Here is a 21,425-nt window from a genome sequence, read left to right on the forward strand (position 1 = left end):
GGGCAGGAGTTAAGCAAAATCGAGTGGTTGTGCACCACGGAAATGGCTCCTGGAGTTACACCGTAACCTAACTGTCTGCTCTGCTGTGAAGGGCATGCGCAGCAGGGAGGGAGACGGGTGCTTAGAGTGGGCAGAGGGACATGGACAAGGAGTAATGGGGTAGATCTGAACAAACGTAAATGCATGAGGTATCGAGGAAAGCTTCCGAACATTGAGATTTAGCAGACTGCTGCTTCCTCCTGGGAGCAATGGGAGCACTGCACTGCAGGGGGCAATCCTCTGTTGACCCCCGAGGAGGAGGAGGACTAGATGGGACATGGTTGAGCTCTTCCATCTCTAGTGCTATAGTTTACCCATGGGGGAGCGGACACCAGTCAGGCCATCTCTTGGGAGGATGCATTAAGCATATGGCACAAGATGCGATAGGCATTGTAGGCAGATGAGGACAAGGCCTCCATGGAAGGAAGCCAATGGGTCGGTGTCAGTGTGAGCCGTTCAGGCTCCTCCCCATCCCGTGTTCCAAAATGGAGAACAGAGTCCGTGCTTGTGTCAATTACTTGGGCTTTGCCTCTTCTCTCCTCCTGCAACGCCAGGAGATGGCTGCAGTGCATTGGGAGTGAGGGAGAAGGATGAGTGTGGGCATGACAGCTGCAGGAACCCTGGCTGCTGAGCTTCAGTCTGAACTACTGCAGTCAGGTTTGTAATTTCCCCTGAGTCCTCCATCTTGCTGCCAACAGCATCCAAGTGTTGTATGTACTAGGCATAATCCAGGTCTGGAACCAGATTTCCCAGCAAGCTCATGGCTGTTCAGATCTGGAGATTCCAGGTCGGGGCCATTTCTGGGTATGGAAAAGCAGGGACAAAGACCACACAAAAACACAGGTTTGACGAAGGTTTTTTGCACACTTAACTTCCATTGCCCTGCAAGCTCTGCATGCAGCACTCGCGTCTCTTGCATGTTGTGTGCTTGTATTTCTGTGCTGGGGAAACGAGAGAGTGATTTTAATTTCACTTCCAGGAAGCTGCTTCAGCTGCTCAGCTCCGCCTAGAGGCGTCTAGGAAAGAGCATGCTGACCTTGTGGAATCCATCCACCAGTTGCGCAGGACTCTGGAGGAGCTTCAAGACCAGAAAGCTGAGCTGGAGTCCCAGGTGGATCTGTTGCAGACCCGAAGCCAAAGGCTGCAGAAACGGATCAGGTGGGTGTCCTAGAGATGGTCTCTGATGCTCGTATTTACACACCCACCCCACCCTCTGCCACTGACCTTCTTAAATGGTGGTGCTTCAGATTTGTGCCAGATTTATGAGGGGCAGTGTTGCTAGATGTTAGAGCAGGGTGCTGGGGGATAGAATTCCTGCTTTCTGTTCCTAGGGCTGCCATGACTCATGTGCAAGGTTGGTTTAAGTCACTTAACCTCTGTGGGCCTCAGGTTCACCCTCTGAAGCATGTATCTAGCATTCATTTTCCTCAAAGCTGGCTTATGAGGAAATGTTCGTAAATGCTTTGAGAACCTTGGGTGACTGACAGACTCTAGAAAAGACCTTTCTGAGACCTCTGGGTGGCATGCTTCCTTGTTCCTGTTTTTAAGGGTGTACATTGGCATAAACCTGCTATTGTCCCAAGTAGCCGGTGGTCTTTATTACATTAAAATATTCGTGTAGACCTGATATTTACTTTGTTGGACACAAACTCAGTAGTTTATCCAGCAACACTTCTCAGCCTGTAGCTGTAGGACCCTGTGTGTAAACAGCAGTAGGCAGTGTCCTGGCTACCCAGCATTATACCCAGGCACCCTTCCTAATGGCCTGGATCTGCAGAGCATGAAGTCCCTGGTATTTTCCCTTTGGGAGATTGTAAGCAGGAGCCAGTTTGAGGTGTTCAAGGAGATTTGATTCCTGCAAAGTGTTGTGAATTCTTGTGGGTAGCATGGCTCTGTGTCCCTGTCTGTTCTGTATGTTGATGGCATGTTCCCCCACCCCCCACCGCACATTGTGGACATCTGTGACAGTGAACTGGAGGCCGCAGTCAAGAGCCAACAGGAGACCCTGAAGGAGCTGGTAGCCGAAGACAGCGTGGCGTCTCCCAGGAGGGAAGCTGAGCTCCACATTGAAGACCTGAGAGAGACACTTCGAGCTGTGAGTAAAAGCCTGTGTATTTGAGCTCCCCATGGAGGTTGGTGTGTGTTTGTGCCTTTCAAAGGCTCCCAAATTAGAGGGAGTGTGCACATAACTCCCTTAGGTCCCTTTGAAAATCCTGACTAGGTTCTTTGCTGCCTGTTCCGGCTCATAGATGCAGAGATGGGTGGTTATTGTTGCAGGTGGGAAGGGTTATTTGTTTGATTAAATTAACGGAAGCAAAGTCTAGTGACAGAGGACACAGGACAGCAGCCAGGAATCCTATTTCTGGCTCTGCCTAAGATCTGTTCCATCCCGGCAGGCAGCTCACTTCATCATTTTAGTGATTGTTCGTACAGTGCTTTGGGTTCCTGAATGGGAGAAGCCACTGCCATGCACGGTGTTATTAGTCTGTATGTTCATTTCTCTGGTGCTTTCGTCATCCCATTTATATACCCCAGGGAATGTAATCATAGAGCGTCTCCCAAAGGTCACCTGTTCCACTAGATCCTTGGCATTTCCAAGGTGATTACTGCTGGTCCTAGGCTCCCCTGAGGTCTTGGGTGCTATCGGTGTCTGCTCAAAGATGCTCATATTGAGCACGCAGTAACGATAGCTGCTTTTCTGATTCCCATAGCTGCGTGTGTTTCAACAGGCAGAGGATTCCCTGAGTCTTTTCAGCAGGGCAGTGAGATACCTGGGACTAGATTTCTTGTTTCTCATTTTGATGTGGACAAGGGCTTTAGTGTATCACTTGTGTCACTTCAAAGCAGTAAAGTGTTGCATTGAAATGCCCCTTTCCAGAGCCTTATAGTTCCATTCCCTCCCCTAGCCCCCAAAGGAACAGATCTGAACTCCTGATTTACTCCTATTTGCTGACATTATTTGCAGGGGTTTTGTCCTTCAAAATAGAAAAGGAATGTGTTGCTCTGGTTTTGTTACCTTTGTTGCGCATTTGGCTGAGGAGGTTTGGGGTGCTCTTGTTCAAAAGTGGGCTGGGGAACTTGGGGAAGAAAGCAGCTCTTGGGCAGGGAAGGATATCTTTGATTTTTAAAGTGTTCCCATAGAGAAACACTCCTCTGCACTGGGCTATTCCTAGGGCAGTTTGCATGCTGCTGTCATTCACGCTCTATACTCTCGTTCTCCTGGGCTTATGAGGTTCTTCCTTCATTCGCATATTAATTGATTTTGAAATGTTTAAACCCTCTAGCACTCCTCCAGAGAGTCTGCTTCCTTAACCTCGCACAGCAATGAGGACGGTGACTTCCAGCTTGATAAGTAAGCATCAGCACACAGGCCATTTTGAAAATTGCTGTCCGTGCGGTTGTGTGTAAATGTAACACGTCGACGAGATGCTGTGTAAGGAGAAGGTATTGTCAGAGGTGCAGTATGGAATGCACAGCCTAGGAGAACAAGGCTGAGTGCCGTGCTGCCCCCTGCCACAGAGCATCATGACTTGATGGCTTATAGCACCTGGAATAGTGCAGCCGTCCGCGGATGCGTCAATGAATTGCGGGTCATGGCTGGTGCGCAAGGCTGTTGCAGCTACAGAAAGGGCCTGGCATGCTTCTTGACTGCATCTCCGAGGCCTATGTTGTGCAGAAGTAACCCTGTTAACTCTGAGGGTTTTTATCATACTTACCCGGTTTATTCAAGTTGGGTAGAAAACCAGCCTCCAAAATCACTGGGAAATTCCTGATGTCCGAGAGCAGCACTGACATGTTTCCAGGATAATGGCCTTTGAAAGCTCTCTCCCTTGATTCCTTCCTGCAGTGTCAGACGCTACATTTCTGCAGAAGGAGTCTCCATAAGGAACGCCAAGGAGTTCCTGGTGCGTCAGACTCGCTCCATGAGGAAAAGGCACGCTGCACTGAAAGCTGCAACGCAACAGTGGCGTCACAGCATGCAGCAGGCACGGGACGCGGTGCAGGGTCCGGGTAGCTCTCAGCTCTTGGAGGACGTGTGCCGGAACTTGGAGGAGGTGAGCTGGCAGCCCTGTGTTCTGAGACTCGGGTGGCATTGTGGTTCTGGCCCAGGGGTGGGGGCCCAGCGACAAAGCGTGTTCTTGTCTCTGCTATGAACTTCCTGTGTGCCGTTGGCCAAGCCACTAAGCCTCAGGTTTTTGAGAGTGGCCCCTGAGTTTGGGAGCCCAACTTCAGACAGGCAGGACCTGACTCTTCTCAGAGATGTCGAGTACCCACAACTGCACTTGACGCTGGAGGTGCTCGTCCTCCTGGAAATCAGCCCCTGTGTGTCTCAAGATGGGCACCCAGAGTTACCGTTCAGCTATGCACATCATCTTCCTCACCTGTGTGACAGGGATTAAAATTCTCCCCTGCCTCTCAGGGTGGCCGTAGAGATTAATTCATTAACGTTTGTAAAGCCCTTTGAGCCTCTGCTAGAATATGCAATGTGGTACTTTTATCACCTGAGAAGCTAGCTTGATAAAAACCTAACTCCATTTCATCCTAAATGGATGAAATACGTGAATTTGGACATTCTGTAAAATGACAGATCCTCCAGAGTGTTGCCACATCACAGAATCTTCTGCAAATTGCAAAGGAAGGGATGAGCAACTCATGGTAATTCTAGTGCCCGCAGTTCTGTAGCTGTGGTTTTGCAATTCTTTTACACTTCTTTGTGGATGGATCCTAAAGCATTTGCTAAATGAGCTCATACACAGACTCTAGACTGGGATCATGCCACGGCCTCTGGTGTGATGCTTGCAGGCTGCTTCGTAGTGCTCAGCATCCCTCCATAACATTTGGAACAGGAAGTGAAGAAGAATCCTCTCTCCGGTGTGACTGAAAGTTAGGGTCTGCAGGATGTAATTACTCAGACTGTAATTTGGTCGGGATACCAGGGGGTTAGCACCTCAACTGTTATCCACACGCTGCTATGGGATTTCCAGTGAGAACAAGTGGCTGGCTGAAAATGTAGAACCAAAGCAGTTGGCTTTGTGGAAAGGGCAGGTTGGGAGCTGTAGCTTTCTTTTGTCGAGAAGCATAAGAGTTTCCCGCACCCTTCCCTCCTGTGCTGTTAGGGGTTTGGGCTGTGTTGCGACTCCAGGATCACCATCTTCTGCGTTGGGTTAAAATTATTTAAATGATGAAAAAATCCAAATCAGAAAAAACGATTATTTCCCATCACTCTGATTAAATTCTCCTCCCTGGCTGGGTGGTTGCTCCATGGCAGGAATCAGAGCAGCTGGACAAGATGAAGTCGGCCATGCGGAAAGGACAGGTGCTGCTGAAGAAGAAGGAAGAGAAGCTGAGCCAACTGGAGTCTTCGCTGCTGGAAGAGGTAACTGCCAGCATCTCAATCACTTGGCGTTAACCAGCCACACACCCACAGAGCAGCGTCCAGAGAAAGCCAGATTCACTCCCTAATGAGGGGACTTCATAGGGATTTCGGTTCCAGTGAGGGACGTTTAATTGAAGGCTGAGGGTTGGTGGCTGGAGCTGGATTGCTTTGCGAGCTGGCTGGCATCTGTTTGCCTGTGTGTGAGCACAGTGGGGAGAGGAGGCTGGTCACAGGTCTGCAAGGAACTACAAACCAAACTGGAAAGATTCCACATGATTCACTAGCTGTGTAGCCAAGAGGGGCTGGGGGATGGAGGGCTTCTCTGATGTGAGCAGCTTGCCAGGCAGGCTTCTGTTTTTAGTTAAGAAGCTGAGTGGAAAAAGCACAGTTGTTAGAGCAGAATGAATGATTCTTCCTTCAGAATTAGCCCATGAGGCTAGAAGTGAGTCAGTTCTGGCTCTGATGCACTAAAACATAGAAAAATCCCATTTTCGTGCTGGTTAAACAGAGGTTATATTAACTGTCTACATGGGTGAGATTACAGATACTGTACATTCCCTTGGCTTGCATGGTACCTGCTCACCATTTAATTGTGTGACCATGGGGTTTCTGTGGTAAGTAAGCAGGAAAAATACTTGGTTATTGGTGTCTTCAGAAGCCGAGGACACGTTGGCTAGTGAGTACTGTTAGCCAGTAGGCCATCCTAGATGCTAAGGGAGGTATCTGGGAGCCAGTGCTCCTGGACAATGTTCCCGGCTCTGTCAGTGACTTGGGTGAGTTCCATAGGCCCAGGATCAGTGGGAGATTTGAAGAGCACAACATCTTTGAAAGTCAAGCTCTTAATGGAGAGACCTCCCTGCCTACTCACCTCATGCTGGGCCTTATGATTTCTGACTCCAGGGAGTCACTGCCGAAATTGTAATGTTCAGTCCCCAACACAACCCACCCCCTCCACAGACTGAGCTGTCTCCCTTTGCAACACTCCCAGCCTCTGCTGACCCAGGAGCAGGGAACCACGTTTGTACTGCTATCTTCACATGTTTCATAACACTCCAAGCGCAGCCTGTGAGAGCCGTTATGGGATATCTAGCTTGGAGTCACAGAAGCTTTAGACCTGGTTTGGTTTCCCAAGGGACAGAAGTGTGTAGCAGATCATATTTTATTTTCCTCTACTGTAAATATTTCCTTCTCTTGGCAGCTTTCTGATGAAGATACGCTGAAGGGTGCTGCATGTAAAAAGGTGGTAACCTTTGACCTTAGTGATTCAGAAGACACAAACAGCCTGAGCAGCACAGATGTATCTCAGCACAAATGTAAGGGTTCAGTGTCTCTTGTAGAATGCCACGGGCCGCATTTCAGAGCTTTGTGCATTGTACCCAATATTTGACATTCTGCATCACCCATCCCTCCCACTGTGTATTCCTAGTCCCTGCCTTGTCTTGTTTTCGCTTGTGCCCGTTAAACTCTAAAGCATGTAGGACAGGTGTGCTGTTTATGCCAGCACTCGAGGCACAATATTTTGTACCAAGAATTGTTTCCTGCCTGTAGCACTGTGCGTATGTGGATTATGAATGTGGCTTAAAAAACATGGTTTTCACTGTGGTGCCAGAAACCTTCAGCCTTCCCCAGCGATGCTAGAGCCAGGTCTATTGCCCTATTTCTTGGTGTCCGCCAGTCCAGTTTGGTGGACTGGGTTTCTTTCCTCTCCCTGTCTCCTTGGTGAGAGAGGCTGTTGCAATCCCAACAGGAGCAAGGCACAAGGAATAGTTCTTTACTGTCCCGTGATTAGAGCAGTGTGTGTGAATAGTGGAGCGCTCAGTAAATGGGTAACCATGCAGGAAGACTGTGCTTTTTCCAGAGGTGCTGGCCAGGCTGATGGCTACGAATTCACCCTCATTTAAAAAAAAAAAAAATTGAACTATCTGTAAGAATCCAAAAAGTTTTAGAACCTTCTCCCTCCCTAGAATGAAGGTTTTCATATTGATAAAATCCCCACAGTCCTGCCTCTAACCTTCCCACAGCACCAGGTTTCTTTGTGATGTGCACCTGTGGAGTGCAATCCGTCCACTCTGTCTCCCTGCTCAGTTTGTGTACGGTTTGATTATTGAAACATATCAGGCTCCTGCTGTTCCAGTATTTCAGTGTTCTTGTACATCTCAGTGTAGTGAGCAGGCTTTGTGCTGCTCTGCAAAGAGCTAGCCATTTGCAGGGGAAGTCCACGCCCTACAAATGGGCGGCTGTCGCGGCGCCCAGTGGAAGTGCACTCGCTGCTCTGGCCCCGCTCATAAATTTGTAGTGGGCAGGAAGGACAGAAGCGCACTTATGCTTGTGCTGCAAGCCATATTTCAGCTCTGCCATCCCAGTGGTTGGTGTCATCCCAGTGGTATCCTCCTTTCTCCTTCAGAGTTTAATCCTTGGAATCTCCAGGATCCTGTCCCTTTTCATCTCATTTCCCCAACTTCCTCTCCTCCACACCACACCTGACCAGCCTTCTCGCCAAAGTTCTCTGCTCCTCGACATGGAACTGAACTGCCCCCTTGTCTCTGCAGCCAGACCTCCCTCACTCGCTTAGCTGAATGTATAAAGTTCAGCCTCTGTGAAGCCTGGAGACAGAGTGCATGGGAGGATAAGGTGCTCTTGGTGGGGAGATGCAGGAGAATGGTGCTGCCTCTGAGGATAGACTCAAGGTCTCCTTTAAATCTTGTCCCTCTGTTGATCTGGGTTTTCTTTTTCTTTGACTAGTTGATTTGAAACCAGATGTCCAGTTCCCCCAGCTCGACAAGATCCAGCACTTGACCAACACTCTGCAGCACATCACCGCTGAGCTGAATGGGGTCCTTGGCACCTTGGGCTCTCTGAACCATCAGCAGCCTCCCCTCTTCACTTCTGTGCTGGTGCCGATGCCTGCTCTGCCCAGTGATGGAGTTCCTCTTTCCGCGTACACCTCCTTGGCAAGAGTCCAGTCTGCTGGCCCCATCGTGCCTCCTGCTGGGATTCCTTTGGTTAACCAGCAGGCATGGAGTACCGGTTTGAACTCCAGCCTCTCTTCTACGGCTGGTCAGTCAGTAGACAACATGCTGGCAGAGAAATGGCGCAAGTATTTCCCAGGTAATGGTCTGCTGCAGTTCCGCCTCCTTCCGGGTTTGCTTATCATGTCTATGGCCATTGATTTTGTGCTGTCACTTCTATGCCAGAGTGCAGCAAAGTACCTCTTACGTGTTGTCCTGTGGGACTGCTCAGTAAGGGAACACACCCCATTTGACCAAGCTGAGTGAGTTGTCTCCGCTCACTCCCTGGCACTGCACAATCTACTCAACTCACCCTTCATCCTTCCAAGGCAGATGAACTGAGCTCCATGAAAAGTCCTACGTGGGCATGTTATGAATGAGCTTATTTAAAAATAAAACAAGATCCCATCTGTATTGCACGGATGCTAGTGATGCCATGGCCCATCCCATAATGTCAGCAGGAATCTTGGTGTCCTTGGCCACAGTTCTTCTTTTCTGCTCTGTCTAGTGATTTCCTGCATTTCCATAGCATCTCCGCTTCCTCCAGATATTTAACGTAAGAAACAAGGTTCTCTCTTCCCAGCCTGTAGGAGAAATGGCCTGAGTCATTTTGATGGATTTTGTGTGTGTGTGCGCGGCACCTCGTGGGAAAGGCAAGTCAAAGATGTGAGTGTCGTTTCAGTTCTGAGTACCGTGAAGTCCCTGGTCTCTTTTCTCTGCTGGGAGCAAGTTTTATAACCTTGGTCCAGCTGCCGTGATAGTCTGTGTCCTGCATCCCAAGCCTTCCCCTGGGGCTGATGGTTCCTTTGCTCTGCAGGAATGTACCTTAGGGGGAGGCTGAGGTTGTAGAGGGAGAGTTGTGCCCCAGGTAGCCAGAGCCAATCCCACGGAGTACTTAGAATGTCAGGACAGAGGCCTTGAACTGGACTCTGTTCAGCTGGGCACCAGGGCAGCATGTTCTCAGTGGTCTGTGACGCTGAGCAGATGGGCTGCTAGCCTTGTACCAATTGTCAGGGCATGCGGCTTCACTCCTAGATACAAGCTGCAAAGGCCAAGCCTGGTGAACATGAGCACATGGGTCAGCATGGCCAAGTCTGCCTCTGACAGGACAGAGTGAAATTTGCTGGCCAGTTGCAGGTGGAAGGGGCCTATTTAGAGCAACCAGTAGCAGCGAAGGATCCAGAAGGACCCTGGGGGTGGGGCTGCTGCTGACTGACCTAGCAATTTGTAGGTAAGTGCCGATGGCAGTAAGAGATGTTACACACGAGTCAAGTTCTTTAAAGCTCTCACTCTTCTACCAGCATCACCTCAGTCTTGTCTGGGTTCAGCTGTAGCCAGGTGCTGAATTCAGCTTGCTGTTGATAGAACTGTTGACGTTCTACATGAAGGAGACGTAGAGCTGTGTGCTGTCCGCACTTGGCTAGTGCTTTGGCCTGGGGGATCTTGCCAGCTTCTGAGGCTCTCTGTTGAGGGGTGTGGATCCTATGGGACTCTGCTGGTGGCAGTTTTGGAGGGGTAGTTGCCCATGATGACTCCCTGTTGTACAGCATGCTGGCTTCTGTCTCTCCCTTCCAGATGTAGCTGGACCTCACTGCTCAGAAGAGATTTCAGTGTAGTTTGTGAAGCACTTTGGGACAGATGGCCCAGTGTGGGCTATTCTGAGATGAAGATAATTTCTCTCTGCAGTTTACATGGCCCAGGGGTGCTGGATATGAAAATACCCACAGGGAATCGCTGCTGAAGGGAAGGGAAGCTAGAATTCCATTCCCTATAGCAGGCTGGGCTAACACAATGGGCATAATATGGGGTCTGCAGCCTGACTCGGGGAGGGCCAGAACCAAACCTGGGACCAAGCAAGTGTGATGGGACAGGAGATAGACCCAGACTGGCCTCATGGAGGGTTAAGAAGGCAAGGATATAATAGAGAGCTGCACTCTTTGCTTCCTTCCCACTCTTGGCTCTGCATCCACTCTGAAGGGGAATGACTCCTCCTGAGGTGCCAGCTTGATGAATTGCCTGCAATGTGATGGAAGCTCTTTAAAGAGAACCAGTGGAGCTTCTGCGCAAGTCTGAGCTCAGGGCTAGTGACTGACTAGTCTGTGCTGTGGGCAGCCGTTCACCTCAACAGGTGAGAGTGAAAATCACAGATGAATGTGACTTTGTGTCCCTAATAGACAACGAGCTTCAGTGGCAGACAGTCCAAGGAGCTGGTGTGTGTAGCTCCTTGGACTTGGGCATGTGGCAGATTTGAAAAGAAGAGGAGATAACAACAGCTCATTCCGGGAAGTGAAGTGCAAAGCTGATCTCATTATACTGTTTCCAGAGCACTTCAGCTTCTGACATTTGCACAAGAATAGCAGTCATTAAAGGAGCCAGCAAAAGAAGAGGAGGAACTTTCTGTTAGATTACGCTGCTTGGCTGAAAACACACTGATGGGGAGGGGTGTTGAGACAGATGGTACACGTGGCTCACAATTTATAATTTCCTTAGGAGAGCAAATTTTTCTTTTCTATTTGAATCCTGTTTAAACCTTTTAACCAAAGACAAAATCCCCAGCCCCTAGTCCTGCTAATCCTTAGCCAGCAAAACCATGGTAGCCCCAAGATTAACGTAATGTTTGTTTTCACTCTGAAAGTTCTTGCTAGTCGTTCTATTTTATATGCCCTCTTCGGATGCGGTCTGCTTTGATGTGGCCAGCTGCTGGCATCAGCGTCTATGAAGCGCGTGCATGTACTCAGGAAACAATAATACCCTGGCCTCGACCGGCGTGCCCAGATTCAACAGAGCACTTAAGCACGTGCCTAAGTCTCACTGACTTCATTAGGACTTACCCATGTTTAACTTTAATCATATAGTTAAGTGCCTTAAGGGGCCTTAAGACAAGCATTTTTATGGGGCCTATTGACTGATGTTTTTTGTGCCATGTTGCTTCACTTCGTGGGTGGGAACTGCCTCCCTAGCCTGGCCCTGAGTTAGGTGGTTGTGGCAGTGGCAGGCCCCCTGCTCATGTGTCATTTAAATGGTGTTGGAGAACTTGGAAGATTCCAGGTGGGTGAGACCCTCTTCTCTGCCTTTTGGGGGCAAGGAAACCCTCGGGCTCTTTTGGGAGAGTGGTGCTTATTTTTATTAGAGGTGAAACTTTAAGCACAACACAGACAGGGTATCTCTGGCACAATCTGTGCGAATGGAGGGATTGCATCTTAGTTTGTGTAATACCATCTGTGGCGTATACCATCCTCCATTCTGACTTGTATCCTCTCTGGAGTGGCTCCTGTGTTGTATGCCAATCTCCTTCTTGTCAGTGAGGATGCTCTTCCCTAGAGGAGTCTGTTGTGAGTACTGCCCTTGGTCTTTGAAGTCACCTGGCAAGGCATGCGACTCTGAGAGCAGAATTTAGTCATTCTGCCTTTAATTTGTTCTCCTCATGCTGTAGGTAAACTCCCATTACCCACAATTCAGAACTGTCCTCTGAAACTGTACTTGTGTTTATCTGAAATTCTGATTATTCTCCCCCAAAAATTCTGATTTCCCAGATTTTGCATCTGTTGCTTGAGCCATTGAAATAACTCAGGTTTACCACAACTGTGTCTCCTGCATTTGTTATCTCTTGACTGTGGATACTACCCTGATAGTGTTAAAATTAATGGGAACCGCAGTGCTCGGTTTCTTTGGAAAATTAGGCCATTATGCCACATGCCTGAACATGGATTGAGGTGTCTAACTTTGGGCAACATGTTGGAACATTTTGGCTTTGGACTGTGTTAGCAATGAAAGCGTCAGTCCTTGCAACAGGAAAATAAAGCACTTTCAGAAGAGGGCGACCACCAGGAGCATAGACTATTAAAATTCATGCCTCAAGGCTTATCAAGAATCATGCAGTTCCTATTCAATTTTTCCCCTTAGTGGAAATAAGGGATGTCCCATTTTTGAGGGGGGATCCCAATAGACGTTAGAGATGAGGAGGATGTAAGGTTAGAATAAATAACAGGAATTGGAGGGGGAATTTGCACGTTTCTTGTTCCCTGCCTCCCACTGGAAACAGAGGGGGAAGCACCAGAAGATCCTGCTGCAAGCTTTCGCACGAGCACAGCCCAAAGGGCCTCAGCATGTGACTGCACCATGCAGGGATAATGTGCTTGTAATGCAAACAATGACCAGGAAGATGGAAGCCTTTCCTGTAATGTATGTTTCTATATCTGTACTGAATGTTTCTGTCTCTTCCAGGTGGGTTCCCATCGCTCAGTGGAAGTCCTGCCCCTCTGGACAGCAATTTAGGTTATTTACCTGCAGGGTAAGACTCCTGGTCTTTTGAGTGTGGCTGTTTCAAAGAGCTGCTGTTTTTTGTTTGGTGTGGTTTGTAGGTCAGATATGATTTTCTCCTGATCTACTTGTTTCATCAAATAGGTTAGATTCGGAGCTTAAGTTATTAGCCAGGTCCCCATTTAAATGCTCAGTTGCAGGTTTTACAAAAGTGCTCCCAGTAAGGCTCAGCCAATAGCACTCTTGTTTCAAGACCAGAATGTTATGGGTTCCAGTCCCACAACAAGTGTGATTTCACACTTAGGATCAATGCTGCAGTGCAGGCCTGGGTAGGAGGGGCTGCCGCACTCAGGGCAACAGTGTCTTTTTGGCTGAGTTGTTGAGATCCTGGTGGTGAGGTGGAAATCAAAGATCCTTTGGTACCTTTCGTAAAGAGCAGGGGATGAACCTGTTTTCCCAGGCAACACGTCCCTCTGTTAATAAAAGAGGCTCTTATCTCCAGCGCTGCAGCTGAGTTATTGCTGGGGGTGCAGTGCCCACTGTGATGCCATGGTGATAGGCATGACCACAAAGCACGCCCTGTCCAAGGAGCAGCTTCTCTGGTGGCTCCCTGGCCTCTTGTAATGATCCCCCAAGTAGGCAGACTCTCTCTCGCCCAGGAACTTTTCCCAGAATGCCTTTCTGCGACTAGTCCAAAAGGGCTGCAGCTGCTTGGCTCTGCTCGATTTTAAGTCACCATTTTGCAAGTGGACGCTTGTGGGATCACTGCGTTTCATTCTAACTCATTGCTCTGTGAGATTCGTGGGTACAACCCCCAAGTCTAGTCCATTGCAAAAGTCTTGGTATTTTGTAGTTCCAGACTGGCAAAGGACCACCCCAGCAGCACAGCTCTCTGCTGTCTGGGTTACACCAGGCTCAGAGTTCGTGTTTCACCTTTGCTGAACAGCTGCTCTTCCGAACCTTGAAGGCAGTCCTTTTAAAAATCTTTTCCTAGGCCCATAGAACTCGTGCCTGGCTAAGCAGCACCTGGAGTGAGGGGAACACCTTAATTTCCCAAGCTTTCTCTTCAACTCCCTTGTATCTTAATCCAGTTCAAGAAGGTGGAAAATCAGCCTAGAGTCAGTCTCTCTGTCTCTCTCTCTCTGTCTCTCTCTCTCTCTGCTGGGCTTTTGCTACCCAACAACACTGCATTTTTCTCAAGGGGCAGGGATGAGTGGGGAGCTGCCTACCCCCTTTCTTCCTGAAGAAGAGTGTAATGGTGCTGCCTGTCGACAGAGGATAATGGGGTAAATGGAGACTCCTATGGAGTTAGCTGGGGTGCCTGGGTCCTTGCCAACAACTGAGGCTTTGTGGTGCTAGAGAGACCAGGAGAATGGCAGCGGCTGAGTAATGTGGCTGCTGAAACTTCTTCCCAGTCTGGTAGGGGAGAGGAGGGCAGGACACTGAGCCAAGAAGCGGTTGCTTTCTGTTGCATCAAGCTGTGGCTATTTCCATGGCAGCCCATCAGTTTCAATCTAATCCGTTGGCTCATTTCTTGCCATATCTTTCTTTCTCTCTCTGTCACGACAGTGAGCAAATCCGCCTGTTCCAGCATTCCCAGCTCCGAGGCCCTGAGACAGACAGGACTGGTGTCCAAGGAATGATTGATGCCAACAAGAAATGGCTGGAAAATTTCAAGAAGGATTCAAAAGTGTATCCTTTGCTTTGGTCTTATCTTATTTGCACTCCTGGCGCTGCTGTAGGTAGAAGCAGAAAGCAGGTGGTGAGTGACTGGAGCAGCAAAGCATTGAGCAGCAGCTGTGAATTTGGTCCCTGCAAGGGACAGTGTATCTAGAGCAGAAGGTGGACTAAGGCTCTGGACTTCTGAATTCTGTTCCCAGCTGTGTCTTGACTCACTTTGACCTTAGACAAATCCCTTCTCTTTGTGCCTCGCTATTCTGCAGTGATGGGCCCAAGTGGTGCCACTTCTAGTCAAGATACTGCACTGCTCTGGGTGGTCACGGGCGCAATAGCAGAGGAGGCAGCTGGGAAATGAAGGATTTAGTTTCTTGGGGTTAGTCTTGTCCCTGTATGCAGTGTATTTGTAGCTGTGTCGGTCCCAGGATATTAGAGAGACACGGTGGTGAGGTAAGATCTTTTATTGGACCAACTTCTGTTGGGGAGAGAAATATGTGTTACCTACTTACGCTAAACAATCTGTTCCACCTCCTATTTAGCTGGGGGACACTAAATACGTATCCCAGCCCTGAAGAATAGTTCAGTGTAGCTCGAAAGTTTCTCTCTCAATCTCTCCCCAACAGAAGTTGGTCCAATAAAAGAGACTGCCTCCCACACCTGGTCCCTGTGAGACCTTTAGCAGCACTGACGTTTGTGCTGTGGGCAATTTCTGATGAGAAGCTCAGGAATGGGAAGCAATGGTTCCTGCGCTGGGCAGTTGACTCTAAGGGAGAAAAGCCACTAGAAAGAGATCTCCCCTCGCTGTTAAATGGGGTAACAGGTCCCTCGTGCTCTCTGACCGCGTTATGCTGCAACTGTAACTCTCTCTGCAGTGCACGTTGATATGGGCAACAAATCCCCAGGTCCCTGTGACAGAGCGATCTGTCTTGAGCACAGGGCTGTGTTGAGTTCCATAACCCTGCTGTAAGTCTATTTGACCTGTGTGCAGGGGTCCGAATACAACATGTGAGCATGAGGCTTGATTCCTGCTCCTGTGACTTGTCCGCCTCCCATGTCTACATTCACACAGGCTGAATTCACATGTAAGCAATGCGTTTCCTTCACTGAGCTTCCAGTCCTCTCTTTCCAAGCACACAGAAGCCTTCTGCCAGCAGCCCTGGCCTGGTGCAGCTTGGACTGGATGAAAACAACCAAATTAAAGTGTATCACTACTAAAAGGTGACGGAGCCCCAGCAGAGAGGGGCATAGCCTTCCCGCCCTATGCCCCAGGAGACAGCCTGGCAAGAGAGCAACACAGCTGCACTCTGTTCCCTCTTACAATACATTGCGTTGCGGTGGTACCCAGCAGTCCCTCGTCTGTCTCTTTGCTCTGCCCTTGAAATAAAGTATCTTTCCAGGAGGCGGGAGGAAGTGGACTTCCCAAGTGAATTCTTCTAATCCTGTAATGTGTCCAAATATACTTTATAGACCGCTTAATCCAGTGGTGAAATGTCAGGGCTTCAATAAATCAACAGTTCCCTCATTAGTATTCCAGCCATCACCTGATGGAAATGTGGCTCACTGAGGACTTGGAATAACTTGTTGCGGGGGAGGAGGTGAATTCCAACAGAAAACTGTTGCTAGAGGAAGAGAATGCACTGTGGATTCACAACAAACAGTGGTTGCAGGTGACCTCAGACCCGGACTCTGTGGCACAAACTTGAGCTTGGGAGAATGAAAAGCAATTGTCTATATTTTTTTACATGGAAGAGCACAATCGAAAGCAATATAGTCAGAGCTTCTGGGCACCACGTCCTGACTCTAACAGGAAAAGAAAACCAAGTCTGTTCAGTCAGGATTCTTTTTCATATCCAGTGTTGAGTTTGTTTCTAGTTGACAATGTTTTGTATTCAGCGCGTCTGAGTTAGGAGACTGGGGCTGATCCTTCAGGGGACAGTGGAGGCTAAGCCTCTGGGAAGGGTTTTAACAAACCCACTTTCTTTTTGACAGGGCAGAAGCCATAGGAGCAGGCAGTGCCAGGTGGGGATGGCTTGCAGGGCTGACGCGATGGAGGAGACCTCCCTACTCCCCCCGAGCTGCGTGGTTCGAGTCTGGGTGACTGGAGAAGCCTGTGGTGGGAGTCTGTCTGGATTCTCTCCAGTCTGGATTTGCTGAGAGCCAGGCTGGAGGACGTGGCGGGCAGAGACTGTCGTGAGAGAGTCCATTGTCAATGGAGCTCTACCAATGGGTGTGGCCTGAATAACCACCAGTAACAGACAGAGCCCCGAGTGCTCTCGCTCCCTGGGGAGCCCAGCTCCAGACTTGGGCTGGTTTGGGGTCGTTTCCAATAAGGGCTGAGCGTGACGATACTCGAGACAGACTAGGAGCGGCTTGCTGCTCTGCAGGACTTGTGTGGGAGAGCTGGTTTGGTCAGTGACACGGCTCTGACTGGGCCGGAGAGGAAGCTGACATGTTGGATAAGGTCGTTTCTGCTTTGCACGGTCGCTTTTCTGACTGCAGCCGTCGTGAAGCCGCACACCTAGCTTTCAAGTCCCTCCGTTCGCTGGACCCCTCCAGCTGGTTTCAGTGTGTGGAGCAAGCCAGCAGCACGCCGGAGAGGCCGCTTTTCTGGGGCGGGAAAGGCACTTCTGTGTCCGAGCACTCGCTCCTGCTGTAGTGCCTGAGCCTGAGGAGGCAGCCCAGAGACAGCGCAGCTCGAAGCAACACGGAGCAGATGAGCCATGGGATTGGACGGCAGGGAGGGGCTGTTGGGCACCTGCCCAGGATTCAAACGGCCAAGTATCTGTCAGCTTCCCAACTGGGGGCCGGTGAAGTCCATTGTAAGACGCTTTCCTCGGCTTTGGATCAGTCCCTTGGCATGGCTGCAGCTTGATTTCGTTGCCTTGTGGACATTAAAACCCATTTGGCATTTGCCTGAAGACGGCCTTTAAAAAATATCCTCCTCTCCTGTCCTCAGTTCTGGGTCAGGGCAGTGAGGAGGAAATGCAGAGATGGGTGTAGAGGCAGGCTGCATTTCTAGCTGCTGCGTGGTGCTGTGTCATTAGCCATCATTCCTCTAAGCTGGCTTGGGATATTTATGCTTTTTAAACAACAATTTTCTTCTGGCCGTTATTGTTTGTTTGACTAAAAATCTGCATTAAAGGGATGAGAAATCATCCTTCAAAGAGTTCCTACCAGAGATGACTAAAACAGAAAGGACTGGAAGTTGTAGCTTTCCACCCTTTCATACTGTTTGTGTTTCTCAGTCTGGATAGTGAGGATTGTCTGGTTCATTTTGCTTTCTGATTTTCGTGCGCCAGCACCTGGTTGCAATAGTTTGGGTTGCAAATGCTTCAGGGGACTGTTTACATGCAAACAGAAAATGTTTTACTTAAATTTTTAAGCAAGAGAAAATGTCCATTTTTATACTTTATAACTTTTAAAATAATACCTGATCTTTAAAATGTAAGCTACCTGACTTTGTTCTCCTTAAACAAGGGCTTGGACTGGTTCTGCAGACAGATCCCGGGGAGTGGATTTGTGCTCACAGGGTCTGGCACTAACATCTCTTACCTCCTTTCCTTGCTGATAAGCTGAGGGCAGGTGACTCCCAGAGGCACTGCTGATATAACACAGCATGCTGATGTCCTTACCTAGGGCACACTTAGCAGTACTGACTGACTGAGTGGCCTTGAGTGACCACTGGGAACCGGCAGGAAAGAATGGATCATTAGGTAGGTTTCCTGCCCGCTGTACCAGATTACACAAATCCTTGTCTGCTGGAATTTGCTTTTAGTCTCTCTCTCTCTCTCTGCCACATGGCAGCCCTCAACTTTTTTTGAACAGCCCCACTTGTCCTGGCTTTCCCCAGCACTGAACCCCTCTGCAGTCATTGGGACATTACACCCAAAGCACACACAGAGCAGAAGACGTGCCCCCTTTGGAATCATACCTGTACATTCTAGAGAGCATATATTCTTTGTGTGGGTAAAAGACTATTTTAGTAACCAAATGACTGTTTCTGTCGCAGGTCTCTTCTCCCCCTTGTGAAGCTTTCAGCTGTATCCTGTTTTGTATGCAAATTAAATTGGCACGGATCTATTTTGTACAATGGTGGTGTTTGCAGCTTTGTTTTTTTCCAGCTGAGATTTTTGTCTCCCTCCCTCGAACTCAGCCCTGGTATCCACCTTGCTGTTCCGTTTCAGACACTTCCTTCGCTCCTCTCCAAGTTGTATTGCTCTTATCCTGTCAAGGTCGCCTCTGCCAAGTTCAAAGACCGCTGCACAAACAAGTCTATTTGTTATCAGGTTAGGGTGCTAAATGGCGTACTAGAGAGCTAGAAAACAGAGCTTTCAGCCAGCAGAAAACTCGGCATGGGCAGCCCTGAGCCAGGTTTTCCCCCGGGCCTCTCCCCCACCCCTTTCCATGCACCTCTGCAGTGGCTCCCTCCTCCCAAGCATGTGCCAAGGTCGTAGGGCGGGTGTTGTGCTGCAATAGACTAGGGCGATACCAGCTGGAGGGCTGAGGGAGAGGTGTCTCTTGCTGGAGTAGATGAAGGCTGGGGTGGAGTTAATTACAACCACGCTCTTTAAAGGTGTGGTAGGGGCCTCTACACAGCTGTGTCTGTGCTATGTGGTACTTGGCGGGGACCACCTCTCCCTGTGTTACTTGGCGGCTCCCCAGGCAGCTGGCTGGCACCTGGGGATGTGTTAACGTTGGGTAACTCTGCGGGTTGGCTGTCACTATTGACTTTTACATTTATTTTATAACAGCAATGCCTTCCCAAGTGCTATTTCAGCACCCTGCTCTCACCGAAGTCTGCTGATTGGATGGCTGAGAGAGCCATTTCTTTGGGAATCAAGCAGAATCAGGGCCCCCTTTTTTTCTCGTGGTTTATTTCTTTCCCTCTCATTTCCTACCATTGTCTTTTTTTCCCCTCCCAGCCCTTCTGCCAGCTAGATGACTGTCCTCTGAGCTCTTCCTGGCTGGTTCTGTGCTGCCCATGCATGGCTTTCCACGTAGGAGAGCTCTTGCATCAAAGACTTAGCTTGCTGACCATCCACTCGAAGCCCCAGGGCTTATCGAGAGACAGCCTGCATCAGAATCGCTCATTCCGGGTCTGAGGGCTGCATGGTGCTGTTGTCCTGAGTGGCCATGGATGTGCATATTGGACGACTGTGATACGGCTGGCTGTGCGAAAGCTCTCGAATGGCCGGTCTGTGGCTCCCTGGCTCTTGTTCACCCACCCACCACTGGCACAAGGAGCCTTTTCTTCTGCCTCCAACTGCCCCAGCACGCCGTTGTCTTGTGCTCTGCTCCCCACAGCGACCCCCGCTGCTGCTACTGCGGAAATCAGTTGGCTGGGGCCTGCTATGGACTTGCGTCTGCCTCCTCCTTTCTTCCCTGGGTCAAAGCGCGGCATGCCCAAACCCTGGCCTCCTGGACTCAAGGCTGCTCTCAAGTGTCTGGTGAAGTGGCTGCTGGCAGCACCAGGGGAAAGGGGAAACTCATGGTGATGCATAAAACCAGCCATGTCCTGTGAGGCATAGAACAGGCGAAGCCTGATTGTCTGCCTAGAAACCGGTGTCCTTGCAGAGCCCCTGGTGACTCCCACAGCAGTTGGTTTAGTGTGGTGTGTTTGTGCTCTTCTCCAAGGGCCTGCTTCTCTCCTTGCTCCCACCACTGTCGGTCGGGAAGTCATGGTCCTGTGTGGAGCTGGCAGAAGAGAACCGCGCCCGCTGGTGCTCCCAGCGCGGTGAGAAGACCATTTGCCTGTGCTGTTGAAACTCCTACGTTTCTTGTTGAGCTGATCTCCCATGGACATTGACCGCCAGGGAGAAATCCAGAGGGGAGTGTTGGCTCCACGTCTTCCATTGCCCTGATTAGAGCCACATGGAGCTCTGACGACTACTGAAAAGCAGCTTTTGGGGAGTAAAACTTGCTAAAGTCCTGGATTTTGCCCAAGAGGAGAGTGATTCATAGGGGATGAGATGCTGCAATAGAAAGGCCCAGGAAACTAAGCTGGAGGGAAAAGGGAGTCTACTCCAAGGGTTTGATTGTCTCTCTTCTTCCATCTAGTTCCACCTTTGCCATCCTGTCTCTCCTGTGCTGAGCTCACTCCGTCAAGTGCCTTGTGATCCTTTTGTGATGAAAGGCCTGCTGGGCTGGGAGGTTGAACAACGGGTTTGAGCAGTCGAGACCCCTTAAAAAGTACAGTGTGTGTGTGTGTGTGTGAGAGAGAGGGGAAGGGGGATAGGATGGGATGGTCAGGGCAGCCAGAGCAGAAGTCTGATGGAGTGTTAGCCTAGGCTGTCCTCTCTCCTTGAGGTAAGTCAAATAATAATACCCTAGGCTATCTGCTTCTCCCTGGATAGCTTCAGTCTCCCGAGGGGCTGTGTCCAGCACCCATCACTCTGGTATCGAAGTGCTTTGGAAGTATGCTTTCCGGGCTGTTTTCTCTGACCTCGTGTTAAGGAGAGTGATGCTGAGTTCCATCTGGGGAAGTAAATGGTTCCTTTATTCCCGTGACGGCTTGTGGCCTGCTGGTTCCATGGGGTTGTAGGGGCCCCTTATCTGGGTTTCTTTCAGCTGTGGTGCTTATTGCTGGCTCAGTAAGAGGCTCCGTGCCCTGCTTCGGCAGAGGACTCCCTCACCCCAGCCGTTGCTAATTACATTTGAAAAATCAATTAAAAGCCTGATTAAATGCCAGTGTCTTGCAGTCTACCCTGGGGTTAGCCCCCCTCCAGCTCAGGTGGGGTCTTGGGGCACTGGGCAGAGAGCACCCTGCCAGCTATTCAGGTGCATCTTGGTCTGATACACGTTCCTTTGTCATGGCAATAATCGAAGCAGTCAGCTCACTCCTCCCCGCAGCCCTGCCAGCAGCTTTGGCCATGCAGGGAGCATTGCAAAGCCCTGAAAAATCCCCGTCCCTAATGGAAAAGCAGATGGTTCCTGGGTGCTAGAGGCATTGCCGTGCTACTGTAATCCCACAAGCCACCGACCAGTGCGTGCCTTTGCCACCTCCCTCTTTCTTTCAATCCTCACTTGGTGGGCCCATTCATTTCTTGAAGGGGATGGGTGAAGAG

General features: G+C 49.7%; 1 protein-coding gene across 18 annotated transcripts in view; it reads left to right on the forward strand.

Moving 5' to 3' along the window:
• CEP164 (centrosomal protein 164) overlaps nucleotides 1-18,451 on the forward strand; it is a 74,703-nt gene extending 56,252 nt beyond the window's left edge. For 16 of the 18 annotated variants that reach the window (XM_048827443.2, XM_048827451.2, XM_048827447.2 and 13 more), the window contains 10 exons: nucleotides 1,019-1,197; nucleotides 2,008-2,134; nucleotides 3,324-3,391; nucleotides 3,887-4,094; nucleotides 5,309-5,416; nucleotides 6,615-6,729; nucleotides 8,159-8,524; nucleotides 12,649-12,715; nucleotides 14,254-14,376; nucleotides 15,477-18,451. In XM_048827443.2, the coding sequence (XP_048683400.2) occupies nucleotides 1,019-1,197; nucleotides 2,008-2,134; nucleotides 3,324-3,391; nucleotides 3,887-4,094; nucleotides 5,309-5,416; nucleotides 6,615-6,729; nucleotides 8,159-8,524; nucleotides 12,649-12,715; nucleotides 14,254-14,376; nucleotides 15,477-15,576 (1,461 nt within the window). In that variant the 3' untranslated portion in view covers nucleotides 15,577-18,451. The remainder of the gene's footprint in view (nucleotides 1-1,018; nucleotides 1,198-2,007; nucleotides 2,135-3,323; nucleotides 3,392-3,886; nucleotides 4,095-5,308; nucleotides 5,417-6,614; nucleotides 6,730-8,158; nucleotides 8,525-12,648; nucleotides 12,716-14,253; nucleotides 14,377-15,476) is intronic. The other 2 variants (XR_007353543.2, XM_048827444.2) reach the window with 2 other exon arrangements.
• Nucleotides 18,452-21,425: the final 2,974 nt, after the last annotated feature.

Source organism: Caretta caretta, chromosome 22, assembly GCF_965140235.1.
Source record: "Caretta caretta isolate rCarCar2 chromosome 22, rCarCar1.hap1, whole genome shotgun sequence".
NCBI lineage: Eukaryota > Metazoa > Chordata > Testudines > Cheloniidae > Caretta > Caretta caretta.